The sequence below is a fragment of the Oncorhynchus mykiss genome, chromosome Y (genome assembly GCF_013265735.2).
Source record: "Oncorhynchus mykiss isolate Arlee chromosome Y, USDA_OmykA_1.1, whole genome shotgun sequence".
Lineage (NCBI taxonomy): Eukaryota > Metazoa > Chordata > Actinopteri > Salmoniformes > Salmonidae > Oncorhynchus > Oncorhynchus mykiss.
Window position 1 is genome coordinate 14104154 of NC_048593.1, and position 17318 is coordinate 14121471.

The 17318-nt window shown below is 42.5% G+C and overlaps 1 protein-coding gene across 6 annotated transcripts in view; it reads right to left on the reverse strand.

Annotated features, from left to right (window-relative positions):
* The window catches only part of pisd (phosphatidylserine decarboxylase), a 49665-nt gene extending 39543 nt beyond the window's left edge, over positions 1-10122 (reverse strand). Inside the window, exons 1-3 of one of the 6 annotated variants that reach the window (XM_021590716.2) lie at positions 9892-10122; positions 8072-8142; positions 5435-5610 (exon numbers count right to left, since the gene is read on the reverse strand). In XM_021590716.2, the coding sequence (XP_021446391.2) occupies positions 5435-5610; positions 8072-8142; positions 9892-10094 (450 nt within the window). In that variant the 5' untranslated portion in view covers positions 10095-10122. Of the gene's footprint in view, positions 1-5434; positions 5611-7821; positions 7964-8071; positions 8143-8329; positions 8402-8814; positions 9046-9891 lie in introns of those variants that run through there. The other 5 variants (XM_021590720.2, XM_021590718.2, XM_036967749.1 and 2 more) reach the window with 5 other exon arrangements.
* Between the last annotated feature and the right edge of the window lie 7196 nt (positions 10123-17318).

Consider the following 17318-nt stretch of genomic DNA (forward strand, 5'->3'; position numbering starts at 1 on the left):
CTTTACGTGTCAAAAGATACATGTCAAATAACAGTTCTATTATAGAATGTTGTGTGTTCTGAATTTGCACGTGCAAGCCAAGCACCACCACTTCGATCAGTAGCACGATCAAAGCTGTACAAAAAAAAGTCTGCAAACAAGCAAACACCGGCCACGAACGATGGGTTTACAATACGGCCTTGGAAATAACTAATTATTTGTTCGACCGCAACTTCTGTGGTAACTAGCTTTAGCTTGGTACCTAGCTAGCACCAATAGCCTGAAATCAATGACCAGTAGAATCGGCAGTAATTTCATTATTCTTAGCTATGAACTAGGAATCCTTGTAAGTATTAGCTAGTTAGCCACTTGTTGTTCGCCTATTGAAATTGAACTTCAGTTCATGAAAATAAATAGCTAGCCAGCTACTTAACGCTGTTGCCCAAAGCTATCGTTATAAGCAGCCAGCTAGCTTCAGCTGGCTAGTGAGGCTCGGCCGGACCGGGTTGTGTTGTGAAGCTAGCCACAATAAGGATTAGGCACAATAGTGGAATTTGCAGTTGGCCCTCAAAATAAAAGTACCTCTTTGAAAGCGATGAAGGTTAGAATTGGTGGAATCATGCCATATTTAGACTAGATAATGTTAAACAAGGTTGGAATGTGAAGCAATGAAATAGGGTATTAGTCTACTCGGTAACACGCACAGAACACAACTGAAGAGTTTACACAAATATTAGCATTGTAGCTATTGCGGGACTGTGAAATCCCCTCAGTCAGGCTATTGTGTGTATTGACATTCATATTGCAGTGTATAGGTTTACCTAAGGATTGGGGATCAATGCAATGGGTTATCAATCTACTCAATCCCCAAGATATTTTCTCCCAAAGTCATCCTCAGAGTTATCAGACTCCAAAACATCCATGCAGTATTGTTTTCCCTCTAGAAGTGTTCAATACACAAAGGTTGACAATACATGTGGCTCAACTCAGTTGTTTCAGAGTCCAGCAATAAGAGCTACGATGCTAATATTCTCTGGGTGTCACCGAATAGACTGATACCCCATGTCATTGATCCACAATCATAGGTAAGGATGTATAGTGAAATAAGTATGCCCCCAATGCAATTCAAAAGTATAATACATCCAGTGTTTTTTTTATTTTACTAGGCAAGTCAGTTAAGAACAAATTCTTATTTTCAATGACGGCCTAGGAACAGTGGGTTAACTTGCCTGTTCAGGGGCAGAACGACAGATTTGTACCTTGTCTAACCACTAGGCTACCCTGCCGCCCCGTAGTGTGGTTGCAGATTGTCGTCAAATTGTCTTATTGATTTTATAACATTCCAACCTCGTTTAGCATGATCTATTCAATTATGGCATAATTCTACTATTTGTATTCATTTGCATCACTGTCAATGAGGTACTTTTATTTTGAAGGCTAACTGCAAAGTCCACTATTGTGGCTAATCCTTATTGTGGCTAGATTCACATAGATGGACTCGCAATCACAGCTGGATGTGATACAGCCTGGATTCAAACCAGGGAGTTTAGTGACACCTCTTGCACGGAGATGCAGTGCCTTAGACCACTGCGTCCATGTGTGTAACTATTTAACAGTACTAGAACGCTTAAAAGGCAACAAAAATGTCAAATAAATATCGGTAACGACCAAAAATGTCGTATTGGTGCATCCCTAGTTAGAGCTACGGTTAGTAGATATAGTTGAAATCTTAGTCCATCTGTAGATGCTCTACAGACTCAGTATCAAAATAAGGTGTTATGAAATATTTAAACGTATCCATCCACACAAATGTAAAATATGTTGCACCAATACACAATACCTCAGTGGCACTCTTTGCAGACAGATTTAGCAGTTCCTATTTGGGTAGAGACTAGAGAGTGAGACAAACAGTGAATGCTCCTATCCCTGTAGCTGGCTCTGAATTGTGCATGCGTCTTTGGCTTGTCCGAGGGAAAAGTGAAGGCCCCTCTCCAGTCTGCTCATTACCATTCCAGTCACGTCCCAGCCCAAATTCACCCGGAGAAAAACTCAGGCCATTGTTAGGAGGGCATGTGCATTTGGTTCTTTGAGAAGCGTGGGCCAAACTATGTATTTGTTCCAATGGGTTGTGTGTGTTGACTAGGGCTGAGCGATAAACTGTAACAACTACAACGGTATTCATTCACGGACCAGTTTGAATTTTTACATGACCTTCTATAAAACGGTATTTTTATGTTTTATTTGTCACATTAAATATTTCAGAGCTGGGCAAAAGATACATCAAAATGTATCTTGTTAAAAACACAAGACACTAAAGACCAACATATAAAACCAAAACACTTTTTCAAAGTATTGTATTACGATTAAATACAGATATATTGGAGGTAGTCAGTTATTTCGAAATACATTTGCAACATCAACAGTAACAAAAAAACATTTCACTTGCTATGTCGGTGATTGTTTATCTACCTTAGTGCACTGACTCAGTCGCTCTGGTTAAGTGTGTCTGATAACATGACCAAAACGTAACCAATTCCAAAGCACACTGGTTATTATTTATTTTAGGCCTTGTTTCAGGGGTGGAGCTCATTCAAATAATACCCAGCGTGCTTTGCAAGTGTTCATTTAGCAGACACTTATCACACCATAGTGCCATCAGACTTCTGATACGAATGCAGGGTGAAATGGGGCCAGAAAATTGTGAATCGCACAAAAAAAAAAAATGTATATAGAAAACTATTTTGAAAACAAATTACAGTTCTCAGAAATATCTTGTTACAAAATACATTAGATTGTAGTTCAGGCATTAAAATACTAAAGTAATTTAAACACACATTTCAAAATACAAATACAGTATGAAACTGCCAACAGCTAAGGCCTGCTAGCAAACTTGCCAGCACAACAAGTCAACAACTTCAGGAAGGTACGCTTGCCAAATAGAGACCCCTGGAATTCCCTCGTGGCATGTTGTACTGAACAGTTCACAGGGGGTGGAACCGAAAGTCCATCATGTTTGCTGTTCCATGTTTATTTACAATATAGCGAGAACTTCATTTGCAGTCAAGGAAAATCCCCAAAACAATCCCCCATACCAGTCAATGGGGGAACCTCACCCCACACTCTATTCATTGCAAATTCCTATTGAGCAAGTCTGCTGGCCAGGCCCCGCAAAGAGTACATTTCACAATAAGCAAAAATGTATTACAGTTTTGGTGAATAAATAATCACCCTTTTGTGGCTACAGCAAATAAGACCACCAAACTGTCAGTTTACATATCACTTTTAAAAACGGGATGTTTTGTTGGGTTGAATTTTGTCAAAAGCAAGTCTCTCACTTAACAGTACAGTAGTAGGAAAGTATAAGAGACTTAAGTCCATAAATAGTGTGAACAAAGGCACTGAATCTACAGAGTGGGAAAGAGAATAGAAAATGTCCTCATACTAAAGAAATAGCATTTTATTTGGTGTATTTAGCACGTCTTGGGGGTATGATATTTGTGTGTGGACCCCAGGAAGAGTAGCTGCAGCTTTTGCAACAGCTAATGGGGATCCTACTCAAATACCAAATCTGACAGAGCTTGAGAGGATCTGCAGAGGAGAAAAAAAGGGGGGAAAAACTCCCCAAATACAGGCGTGTCAAGCTTGTAGCGTCAAACCCAAGAAGACTTGAGGCTGTAATCGCTGCCAAAGGTGCTTCAACAAAGTACAGAGTAAAGGGTCTGAATACTTACGGAAATGTGATACATTTTTCTATACATATATATTTTTTTTAAGTCTAAAAACCTGTTGTTTATGCTTTGTCATTATGGGGTAATGTGTGTAGATTGATGAGAGAGAAAAAAAGTAATACATGTTAGAAAAGGCTGTAACGTAACAACGTGGAAAAAGTCAAGGGGTCTGAATACATTGTGTGGAATCGTGACAAATCGCAATACGTATCGGCACCCAAGTATTGTGATAATATCGTGAGGTTCCTGGCAATTTCCAAAACTACCTTTCAGGCTATCACTTGACCTCAACTGTACACATTGCTTTATGCCTACACACACACACACACACACACACACACACACACACACACTTGCAAATACAATACTGCAACCTGGGCTTTACCCATGATAATTTGTGCAAGAAGTGAGATCTATATTGCTTCATGTATAGGCTACATTATTGCTGCATCTTGTCTCTACAGCGCTGTGATCCTCTTGACATTCATGTTGGTAAATGCCCTGATGGCTTTAAAATGGACCATTATAGAAATAGATAGGTGATTTTCAAGTCTGACTTGTACAGTATCTAACTCACTCATGGTAAGATGATAACACTACAGAAAGAGAGGGAAAAAGTCCCTGAAACGGCATGAAAAACAGGCTTATAACCTATGATTAGCCCATCCGATGTTACGGAAGTTATCTGCAATGACATCACCCATGGTGCCACTTGGCGCTCTCCCATGTTAAATAGCCTAAGCAAACAAACAATAAGCTTTGTGAAGCCTGTTGTGATTATTCCTATGGCACACAGACAAAGGGCCTGTTTTGATTACTCCTATATGACACCAACACTATGGACACTAAGAAAACGGTGACATTTGTCACTAATCTAACAGTAAGATCTCACAGAATGAGCCTCAGTATCACTTCTGGATCAGGTTCGCTAATCCAGCTGTTCCAAACCAACTTGATTAAGTCAAAAACGTGTAGGGCATTAGAGGCCCAAAGTGAGGAACAAATAGGCCTAGTTCTGCACCCAGAAAAACAGAACACAGAGAACTTAAACTGATGAAGCCAACATACCTGGCATAATTCAAAGCAATGTTGTGATCTCAGCAAACAACATTTTGCCTACATAGGCTAGAGCATAGGTGCAACAGAACTGAAAATGTCTTCATGTGAAAGCAATTCATTTCGCAACAGCTGCTCATCTTGAACATGAGGGTAGGTACTTTCCAACTATTGGGAAAGGAACAGCGTTATGGCAACACAAACATATTCCCTGTGGATCCACAAAACACAGACAACGCAAAACAGAGAAACAGAACACAGACAATGCCAGCAAGCAGGAAGAACACAAATGGACAGCATCCGACAGAAACACGTAGGAGCTCAATCACACATAACGCACACATCCTTTGAGTATTAGCAATGTACACACTTCTCAGCATCCAGAGGTGTCAACTTGAGGTTGAGCGTTGGTCTTACACGGAGGGACTGAAACTGAAAAACCACGGTGCTCAATCATCCCGGGTGTGGATTTTCCTGGCTGGCGAGTTGTAATTCAAGTGAGCTACTCAATTCCAACCAGTAAACAGTGCGCTGAATTAGTGTTAACAGCAAGCATAAGCACAAGCATAAGCACAAGTGATATTTTTCTGCACAATACCCATCCTAGTACCTGGGACCATGAGCCGGTCCAAAGATACAGTACAATAGATTGACACTTGAATTTACCCTACCTGGGTGTCATTGGCGATGCGTGGAGGCACCTCCACGCCAATCTTCGCTAACTGGCGGTCCTTGTAGCGACCGTACTGGTCGTATCCCATGTAGCCTCCGCCGGTGGCGATGAGAAGGGGAAAGGGCCTGACGCGAGCCTGAAGGCCTAGAGAGGCTGCATTGAACTGCCCTCGCCCTGAATATACAGAGGTTTATATTAGGAACAGTTTAAGCATTTCCCATAACAAGTATCGTATATAAAGTACCAGTCAAAAGTTTGTGCACCTACTCATTACAGGTTCATTATTTTTACTATTTTGCACACTGTAGAATAATAGAAGACATCAAAACTATGAAATAACACATATAGAATCATGTAGTAGCCAAAAAAGTGGTAAACGAATACAAAATATATTGTATATTAAAGATTCTTCAAAGTAGCCACCCTTTGCCTTGATGAAAGCTTTGCACACTCTTGGCATTCTCTCAACCAGCTTCATGAGGTAGTCACCTGGCATGCATTTCAATGAACTTCTTATGGCTTGGGGGCGCTATTGTCATGTCCGGATGAAAAGTGTGCCCAAAGTAAACTGCCTGCTACTCAGGCCCAGAAGCTAAGATATGCCTATCATTGGTTGATTTGGATCGAAAACACTGAAGTTTCTAAAACTGTTTGAATGATGTCTGAATATAACAGAACTCACATGGCAGGCAAAAACCTGAGAAAAAATCCAACCAGGAAGTGGGAAATCTGAGGTTTGTAGTATTTCAAGTGATTGCCTATCCAATATACAGTGTACATTTGGTTTGATTGCACTTCCTAAGGCTTCCACGAGATGTTACCAGTCTTTAGAACGTTGTTTCAGGCTTCTACTGTGAAGGGGGAGCAAATAAGAGCTGTTTGAATCAGGGGTCTAGCAGAAAGCCTCGAGTTTAGTCATGCACGCGGCCATGAGCGCGAGCTCCGTTCCTTTTCATTTCTAAAGACAAAGGAATTGTCCAGTTGAAATATTATTGAAGATTTACGATAAACACATCCTAAAGATTGATTCTATACATCGTTTGACATGTTTCTATGAACTGTAATAGAACTTTTGACTTTCTGCACCTAGTCACAGAAAAACACAGCCATTTTTCCAGCCAAAGAGAGGAGTCACAAAATGCAGAAAGAGATAAAAATGAATCACTAACCTTTGATGTTCTTCATCAGATGACACTCATAGGACTTCATGTTACACAATGCATGTATGTTTTGTTCGATAAAGTTCCTATTTATATCCACAAATCTCAGTTTACATTGGCACGTTATGTTCAGTAGTGTTTTGCTTCCAAAACATCCGGTGATTTTGCAGAGAGCCACATCAATTTACAGAAATACTAATCATAAATGTTAATGAAAATACAAGTGTTATACATGGAATTAAAGACATACTTTTCCTTAATGCAACTGTTATGTCAGATTTCAAAAAAGCTTTACGGAAAAAGAACAGCATGCAGTAATCTGAGTACAGCACTCAAAACAAGCCATACAGATACCCGCCATGTTGGAGTCAACAGAATTCAGAAATAATATTTATAATGCTAACTTACCTTTGATGATCTTCATCGGAATGCACTCCCAGGAATCCCAGTTCCACAATAAATGTTTGTTTTGTTCGATAAAGACCACCATTTATGTCCAAATACCTCCTTTTTGTTCACACGTTTAGTTCACAAATCCAAATTCATGAGGCACAGGCACTTATTTCAGATGACAGTTCCATTACAGTTCGTAGAAACATGTCAAACGATGTATAGAATCAATCTTTAGGATGTTTTTATCCTAAATCTTCAATAATATTCCAACCGGACAATTCCTTTGTCTTTAGAAAGGAAAAGGAACGCAGCTAACTCACAGGTGCGTGTGAGACTGAGCTCATGGCATTCTGCCAGACACCTGACTCAAACAGCACTTATTCTCTCCCCCTTCACAGTAGAAGCCTGAAACAAGGTTCTAAAGACTGTTGACATCTAATGGAAGCCTTAGGAAGTGCAATCGGACCAAATGTTACTGTATATTGGATAGGCAAAGACTTAAACTACAAACCTCCGATTTCCCACTTTCTGGTTGGATTTATTTCTCAGGTTGCCGCCATATGAGTTCTGTTATACTCACAGATATATTTCAAACAGTTTTAGAAACTTCAGAGTGTTTTCTATCCAAATCTACTATAATATGCATATCTTAGCTTCTGGGCCTGAGTAGCAGGCAGTTTACTCTGAGCACCTTATTCATCCAAGCTACTCAATACTGCCCCCCAGCCATAAGAAGTTAACAAGATTTTAAGCTTTCAGCCAATATAAGACATTTATATGTACCTAAATGTTTAACCACTATAATAACTATTAGAATTTTTGAATTACGCACCCTCCAATTTGACAGGAAATTGTACCGCCAGCAGTACACTGATTCCCAAACAGGTTAAAATAACGTTTGTAAGCGATACAGCAGGGTAGAGGGTAGTAAAGCTAGTGTGTTCACCGAGTGTGCTCATCTTATTAGCACAGAGACTAATGCGAAGGTAGCCTAAGAGTGTGTCAGCCTCCTCAGTCATCAATATATGGGTTGTAAAAACCTGGGTCTGGTCTGGGACTGAGGATGTCATTGTGAAACTCACCACTGGATAATGAACACCATGGCCACTGCTGAAACTGCCGGGCTCTTTGTGCTCTGAGGAGGAGCCAATCACTGCACAGACAGACAGAGAAGCAGCACATATTGTAAATGTACCCAATGAGATGGACTCAAATGTAGTTTTTCCTACTTGTCTGCATCAAACTTATTGGCATTATGATACAATACACAAACCATTGCAAACTATACCAATAACTGAGGAGTGGCTGTTTGAGTCAGATGAAGTCAAAAAGGAACTCACAAAAACAGCAACCCTCTTGTTCGGGTTGGACATGTCTGTAAGGCTATTAATACTAAGGCATGTTCCAGAAACTGTCACTGACAATTTAACAGACAATGCAGAATCATAAAGTAGTTCGGTGTGGTATATTTAAGCAATAAGGCACGAGGGGGTGTGCCCGGATACAGCCCTTAGCTGTGGTATACTGGCTATTTCCTACAAACCTCTGAGGTGCCCCATTGGTGTTATAAAACGGGTTACCAAAGTAATTATAACATTTGTTTTAATGTTTGTCATACCAGTGGTATACGACACATTTTAGCCAATCAGCATTCAGGACTCGAACCACCGAGTTTATATAAAAGTCTATAATATCTATATTGCTGAAAAGTAGATTCGTTGACACGAGTAACAAGATATTGGCATCATACGGTAAACGCTTGCTAGTTAGCTTACACTAGCTGGCTAGCTAATGTTAACTGCAAGAATTTATGAAATTAGCAAACCAGAATTCATTTTCTCCCACCAAGACAGCTACGGTGTATTTGAGACTCTTCCAATAGTGTGTAGCTAGCACACATTGAAATAGCAATTTACATATTACCTGCCAAATCGCCCTGCATTCAGTGGCAGCTGATAAGAGCACACCTTTCCTAAGGACGCTGCCATCTTGTGAGTGTGTAGAACGCTAGATTTCTTCTTTAAAGTGTTAAGGCAGACATTATGGTGAATTGCCGCCACCTACTGTACGGAGTCTTTAAATGTTATTTTTTTTAAATATTACTCCCCGAACGAACGCTATATGTGCATGCTGCCACCTACTGTTTTTGTTGTATATCAGCCCAAATAATGAATATAAAACTAAACAAAATAAACTCAATGTACTCCTTTATTCAGATTCAACTGTGGACGCCCATCCCTACAGGAAGAGCATCTTCGGACATGCTTTGCAATGTTTCAACAGTGAAGTCCTGGTCCTTGTGTAATGTGATTATTGTACCCCCTAGCCCAAGTGTCCTAAGTATATTTTTTATATATACACACACCACACACACACACACTTGTGTTCCCACATGTACTTCCTGTATTGATTTGTTAATAAAAAAACGGGAGAAAAAAAAGTCCTGGAATCTCCAACTTTTCAGCCGCAGATACTGTATCGTTGCAATGTCCAGTTTCTTTGACTTTTTGTTCAGTACAATTTATCATATGTGCAATAAACACCATTAAAAAAAAACACCTTCACCATCAGCATGTCAGCTCCCCTCAACTGTTGAACAACACTGAATCTACGGTCTAGACAGATGGTATACAGAGAAGATTTACTTGGGTCCTAACTGTTGAACACTGAATCTACGGTCTACGGCGCATCCACCGCCATATTTCCAGCTCCCTTCGCTCCTTCAACTATTTCACGTACATCAGTGTAGGAGCCCTGCTGTGTAGCCCTGGCCACTTTACACGCGTTAACCCTAAACGGGCACTCCGGGGACTTGGGAATGTGTTTTCCGTCACAATTACACCATCGAACACCCTCAGATTCTTCAACATTCCTCCGGCACACACTTGATACATGTCCATACCTTTTACAATTCCGGCAAAACAACGGATTGGACACAAAAGCTCTCGCCGCATATCTAACACATCCCATCTTCACATGTGAATGTGGATACTCTTCGTCAAACATCAATAATACCGACGGGCTTTTTAATTTCTTCAAATCCACTTCAAACTTCCAGCGTGCTTCAACTACTGGTATGCTCCTTATAAACCACGAGGCCTCCATATCCAACGCGACGCCTAGAAGGCTAGCGTTAACAACCAATCACAACTCGGTTTTGAGGTACGCTGCTGCTTCTTCTTCTTCTTCGGGGTTTATCGGCGGTTGGCATCCACGTATGGTGCTTTACCGAGACATACTGTACTGGAGTGTGGGCCAGAGACAGGGAGAAACTAAATCCTACCTACCAGCCCCATTGCTCTTAAACAAAGATAACATATTTGAGACTATACCTAATGGCGTTCTACTCAGTATACTCACATACTAAATATCAGCCTCTCTCTTTCCCTCTGATAATGCCCTCCACACTGTAGTAATACATGCTCCATGGTCTCTGTTTCCTGGCAGTAGTCAGACTTTCCTGTTGGATGCTTTCCCATCACAATTAAAGTCTTATTCAACCGGCCGTGTCCCACCCCTAATCTTGTAAAAATATCCTCTTCTCTTCTGTCCCTTCCTGCTGTCCTCCCCTCCCTGACATTCCTCTGTACTTGAAATAAATGCCTGCCCTTAGTATCTCTATTCCACTGCTCCTGACATCTCTGCACCATCACTGTCCATATCAGGCTTTTTGCCTCTGCCTTGCTTATCATCTCCACATGGGGTAGGACCCAAGTAAATCTTCTCTGTATACCCATCTGTCTAATCCTGCCATGGATTTGTTGCACCTCAAAGCAGGTTGTGGCTGCTATGTGAGCTAAAGGACTGGAGACTCAACATTGCACATGAATCAGAGCAAATAACTACTCTGTCTGGCTTGACTTCCTCCACCCACTGCAAGGCCAACAGTAGCTCCACCGTATATACAGCCAGATGATCTGTAATACGTTTCCTGACTGCCACTCCACATTCTTGCACTACAAATGCTGACCCAGTACGTCCTGTCCTTGGATCTTTTGAACCATCTGTGTAAATGGCCACAAAATCCTGATACACATTATCCAGACATCTCTTAAACAAGTCAGATGGATCTACACCATCCCTATCTTTTTGTAGTCTCTCCAACACTTCTAGATCAACTACTGGAGGTGAGAGTAGCCATGGTGGATTTACAGGAATAGCTACTGTTGGACTAAACTCCCTTTCATACAGTCCCATCTCCTTCGCCTGGGTATTACCCACCCACCAAAAGCTTGTGTTCTGTCTTCGCTCATGTAGCCAGCATGCCTGTAGAATACCTTTTGCCGGATGACACACCCATGTCTCTGTAGGTTGACCCAATAATTAATTTCCAGCTACTGTCTCCTAATCTGTAATGGCATATCCCCCATCTCCAACTATCGTGCAGCCACTGGGGATGTCCAAAACGCCCCACTACATATTCTGAGTCCTTTTAGCCTTTCCAATGATGTCCGGGCTGCTGAACCATACGCTATACTGCCATAGTCTATTACAGATGAGGTCTGGGCTGCCGAACCATACTCTATACTGCTATAGTCTATTACAGATGAGGTCTGGGCTGCCGAACCATACTCTATACTGCTATAGTCTATTACAGATGAGGTCTGGGCTGCCGAACCATACTCTATACTGCCATAGTCTATTACAGATGAGGTCTGGGCTGCCGAACCATACTCTATACTGCTATAGTCTATTACAGATGAGGTCTGGGCTGCCGAACCATACTCTATACTGCTATAGTCTATTACAGATCAGATCAATGCAACATACATGGTCCTCAATGAGGAACACCCAGCTCCCCACTCCTTCCCCGTCAGACAGTGCATCACATTTAGCACCTTCTTACACTTTCCCAGCCCTCTCTCAATGTGTTCTGCTCAGGTCAGCCTAGTGTCAAAGTACACCCCAAGGAACCTGAAGGACCCCGGACCCTCTCCAAGTTTCTCCCATATAACCTCATCTCCCACCTTCTTCCTGGTAAAGAACATTGTCTGAGTTTTCTCTACAGAGAACCTGAATCCCCACATTAATGCCCATCGCTCTACCTCATTAATTGCTTCCTGTAGCTTCCTGACTATGTATGGCACATTTCTTCCCCTCTTCCATAAGGCCCCATCTTCTGTAAATAACGACCTCCCAATATCCGGCCGTACCTGAGAGTAAACATCATTGATCATGATTGATCTTCCTCCTACCCTCATTATATCAGCATGAATAACAACCCCTCATTCCACATCATATCATAGACCTTCTCCACATCAAAAAAAGACAGCTGCAACAGTTTCCTGGTTCACCTGAGCCTTCCTGACCTCTGCTTCTAAGCAGAGCACTGGGTCCATAGTTCCCCTACCATTCCTGAACGCACTCTGATGTGGCGATACTAGGCCCCTGCTCTTCAAGAAGTAAGTTAGCCTCTCCGTAATCATACGTTCCATAATCTTACATTCATGCGATGTTAAAGCTATTGGCCGATAGCTTGTTGGCCCCGTTGGGTCCTTCCCTGGCTTCCGGATTGGTACCACAACTGTCTCCTTCCATCCAGTACCTCATCACTAAAACTGGCCAACATAACATTGCACACCTCATATTTCCCAGGTGAAGTTAACCCAGCCTACCTATTGCCCTTTTCACCTCTGCCATGGTAAATGGTGCATTCAACGTATCATTTACATCCTCCCTCCTATCCAGCACTCCAGGATGCTCCTCTCTTGTTCTCTCTCTCCCCATCTGCCCCATTTGCCAAGTTATGCACTTGGACAAATGCTTTGGCCATCATCTCTGCCTTCTCTCATCTGTCACTGCCACATCCTTCCCCTCGTCAACACTGGATAATCCCACTCCCTTCTGACCCACTCATCCTCTTAATTATCCCCCACACTTCTTCCACAGGTGTTGCCCTTCCAATGGTGTCACAGAACTGATGCCACCAACATGACCTCTTTGCCTGACGGATAGTTCTCCGCACCAGGGCCTGGGCCTGCATATACTGAATCAGATGTTGGAAGTTATGCCTCCCTTTCAGTACTTTAAATGCCCTGTTCCTACTCCTCACCATTGCCCCACACTCCTCCGTCCATCATTGGACTGCTTTCCTTCTCCCTGAATTGTTAGGTATATCCTCAGTAGATGCCCCCACTAACGCTGTTCTCACCCAGTTATTCAGACTATCCACATCCCCTCTCATATCCACCCGAGCCATCACCTGCTCACTCAGCACCTTAAACTGATGCCATTGTCCCTTCCAAACACCCACCTGCCTACTCTATCCATTGACACCTCCTCCTCCCTCTGGCCTACTGTGCATACTATGGAATAATGGTCACTCCCCACTGTCGACTCCTCCCATACCTCCCACTCACAGATTCCTGCCATTGCACTAGATACCAGAGTGAGGTCCAAGGCAGACTCTTCCTGTGGCTACATTAGTACATCATTCAGGCACACCAGATCTTTAATTCTTATCAGATGTTCCATCACTTGGCCTTTTCCATCCATCTCCACACCACATTACCTTACTTCCATCCTGGCCCTCCACCATTTCCAGCACTTCCAGGTCCAGTATCTCACATTTTATAGTAGTTCACTACCCCTATCAACACTCCTCTCAACCACACCTGCACCACCACATATTCCTGTTCAATACCTTTGCTTAGCATCTTGTAAGGAAGTCCTTGCCTTATGAACGTGGTACATCCCCCTCTAGCCTACATCACTGTCCCTACGAACCACTACATATCCCTGTATGATAAACTCCACAGTCGGTTTGAACCATGTTTCCTGACAAGTTAAAGGGATAATTCACCCAAATTACAACATTATATGTGTTTCCTTACCCTGTAAGCAGTCTATGGACAAGCTATCGCCCGTAGCGCTCACTTCTATCATCATGAAGTGCTTTGAGAGGCTAGTTAGGGATCATATCACCTCCACCTTAACCAATAGCCTAGACCCACTAAAATGTGGGTCTGAACCCCACCCTGTGCAACTGGGTGCTGGACTTCCTGACGGGGCGACCCCAGGTGGTGAAGGTAGGCAACAACACCTCCGCTATGCTGTTCACCCACGACTGATTGGCCACCCATTTCTCAAACTCAATCACCAATTTGCAGATAACACAACAGTCGTAGGCCTGATTACCAACAACTATGAGACAGCCTACAGCAGCGGTTCCCAAACTAGGGCTGCGACCCCATGTGGGTTTTCCTGATATGAAAATTGGGTCACGGAAGAATATCCAAAATCCTGAAGAAAAAAACATACATACAAAAAAAGATATACCGTCTTCGTATCTCAAAATCATTGCAATGTGGTTAACCTTAAAAATCTAAATGAAAATGATTCAAATCTAAAAGCTCAAATTCAACTAGAGAGCATCCTTAGATAATGGGAAAAGGCCGCGCTTAACCGTTGCACTTGAATAATTCCCACAGTGAATGGCCAGGCACGCTACGCTGTGAAATAACACACTATTGCAGAGACTTAGATATTACTGTCCAAAATATATATGGTGAAAACAAGGTGTGGGGAGGCAGATGCACAGAAACTCACATCAATACCTTTGTCAGATAACACTGTTAAACAAAAAAATGTATGCTATTGCTAGCAATGAAGAGGAAACTGACTGAACGACTCAAAAACTCCCCGGGTTATGCTCTTAAATGGATGTTAGCTGTGAGGGCCGAGATGCCCATGTATTGACTTTTGTTCGCTATACATGTCGGGGGATGCTATTCACAAAGACATATTGTTCTGTCTCACGATTCCCCGAGCATGGCATATAGCATGGCTATATTGACGAAAAACAGATTCCATGGGATCGAATGATGGGCTTTTGCACAGATAGGCCTCCATATATGGCGGGACAACGCACAGGCCTCTGTTATGGAGTCTAGTTGATAGGTAATCGACTATCTGGGCTGTTCCCCAGACCCCGTATGTAGGGACTTGTACAATGCTTGAACATGGCTATTGGTCTTGACATTTGTGTCTGTCGTTATTCTTTAATCTAACAGGTCATACAGAAACAGCCTCTGCACTCTAGTTATGAATGTGTCTCCCTCTGCCATATGGAAGCATTGTATGATACATGGAGAGCAATTGGCGGCAAAAGAGCTGAGCACAGAACTCTGAGATATACTGCAGCAGGTAACTTTGATTGTAAACTACATCAAACCACATCAACTGTGCCCACGCCTGTTCGCAAAATGATGTGGAGATATGGGATCAGAGCATGACAATGTTCTATTTCATACCAAGGCTTGGTGGTTATCGAGGGGGAGTGTTGGAAAGATTTTTTCACATTTTAGAGTAACTGTTGTCGTTCACAATGGATGTAAAACCAAAAAAATTGACTTGGTTGACTTTCTGTGTAATGAAAATAAAATGTGTCTCCTTTGTAACAGACATATTTGGACGAACACAAGCATGCAGGGGAAATAAAAAACCATTCTACAGATGAGTGACCGAATTGGAAGAGCACTTGGGACCCACTTCCCAATCCGTTTGACTGTGATCCTAGCTCAGTTGACATGTCTGTAAGTGAAATCGAACAGCTGATCGTGCTGTCATATGACCAAATGCATTTTTTGTTCCTGACTCAAAGGGAATAAATACCCTGCCATATGCCTCTGAGCATTAATGCCGTGTTCAAAACAACTGGGAACTCTTCGACTTCTGACATCAGTGCATTCAAGACAACTCTGAAAATTCATTTTGAACGGTCATCCAACTTGGAATTCCAACTCTGGAACTCGGTCTTTCTTGAGCGCCGACATTCTGACCCGAAGACCACTGATGTCATGATTTGACCTCATATTTTTCAGTTCCCAGTTGTCTTGAAAGCACCATAAAACTTGTGGTACGAGCTCATATCTGTGTGAAGCTGGCTTCAGTGCTCTCGTCTGCATTAAAACCAAATATCGATTCTGGCTGGATGTGACAGCAAAGATGAGATGTGTGTGCACTGTTTACCACGCCCGGACTTTGAGAAGCTCTGACTTGACATGCATCAAGCACACCCATCTCATTATTAGTGGTGAGATAATGTATCGTATGTAAGAGTCATTTCCAATTGACTGTCATAGTCCCAAATAAAAAAGTAAACTGTCTGTTAATTACATAATTTTTTCACATGGTCGAGGTCACTCAAATGTTTCAAAATGGGAACCCCTGTCCTACAGGGAGAAGGTAAAGGACTTGGCAGAGAGGTGCCAGGAAAATAACCTCTCCCTCAACAAAACGAAGGAGCTGATCGGCAACTTCAGGAGACGGCAGATGGAGCACGACCCCATCCACATTGACGGGCCGCAATGGAGAGTGTGAAAATCTTCACGTTCCTCGACGTACACATCACTGACAACCTGAAATGGTCCATAGCGCCTCTTCAACCTCAGAAGGCTGAAGATATTCGGCTTGGCCCCTAAGAACATCACACACTTGAAGAAACTATGAAGAAACTGTCTGAGAAATGTGTGACTGTGAAGACAGAACTCTGCAGGGGAGCGTAAGAGATAGGACTAGTCAGACATTCCACTATAAATCAACTTGGACATTTACTGCTAAGCTTTTAGATAACACTAAAAGCCTTGTTTATATATCTGTGTAGGCATGGATTTGGTCTCATGAGTAAAAGGTAATGACGTAGACATTGACATCACTACAGCTGGACTTCGGGTTTAAGAAACTTGGGACCTTTTCTATTTTGCAGAACTTACTCGGAAACATGCGTTGTGTTCCTGTTGTCAACTTCTGTCTGCAATTGCATTAATAAAGGTTTTTGAATGACTTAAAGACATTGTCATAATGATAATTTCACAACTGAGCCAATGATTGACAAGGAACAAGGGATGAACCCCAACAGGGTCAAAGGAATTGTCCGTAGAGATCCGAGACAGGATTGTGTCGAGGCACAGATCCGGGGACCACAAAGCCTCTTCCTAGAGCTGGCCACCCGGCCAAACTGTGCAATCGGGGGAGAAGGGTCTTGTTCAGCGAGTTTGTCAAAAGGCTAGATTCTCTGGTCTGATGAAACCAAGGTTCAACTCAATGCCAAGCGTCACGTCTGGATTAAATCTGGCACCATTCTTGCAGTGAAGCATGGTGGTGGCAGCATCATGCTGCGGGGGTGTTTTTCAGCGGCAGGGACTGGGAGACTACTCAGGATCGAGGCAAAGATGAACGGAGCAAAGTACAGAGATCCTTGATTTTAAAAAAAACTGCTCCAGAGCGCTCAGGACCTCAGACTGGGGGCGAAGGTTCACCTTCCAACAGGTCAACGACCCTAAGCACACAGCCAAGACAACGCAGGAGTGGCTTTGGGACAAGTCTCTG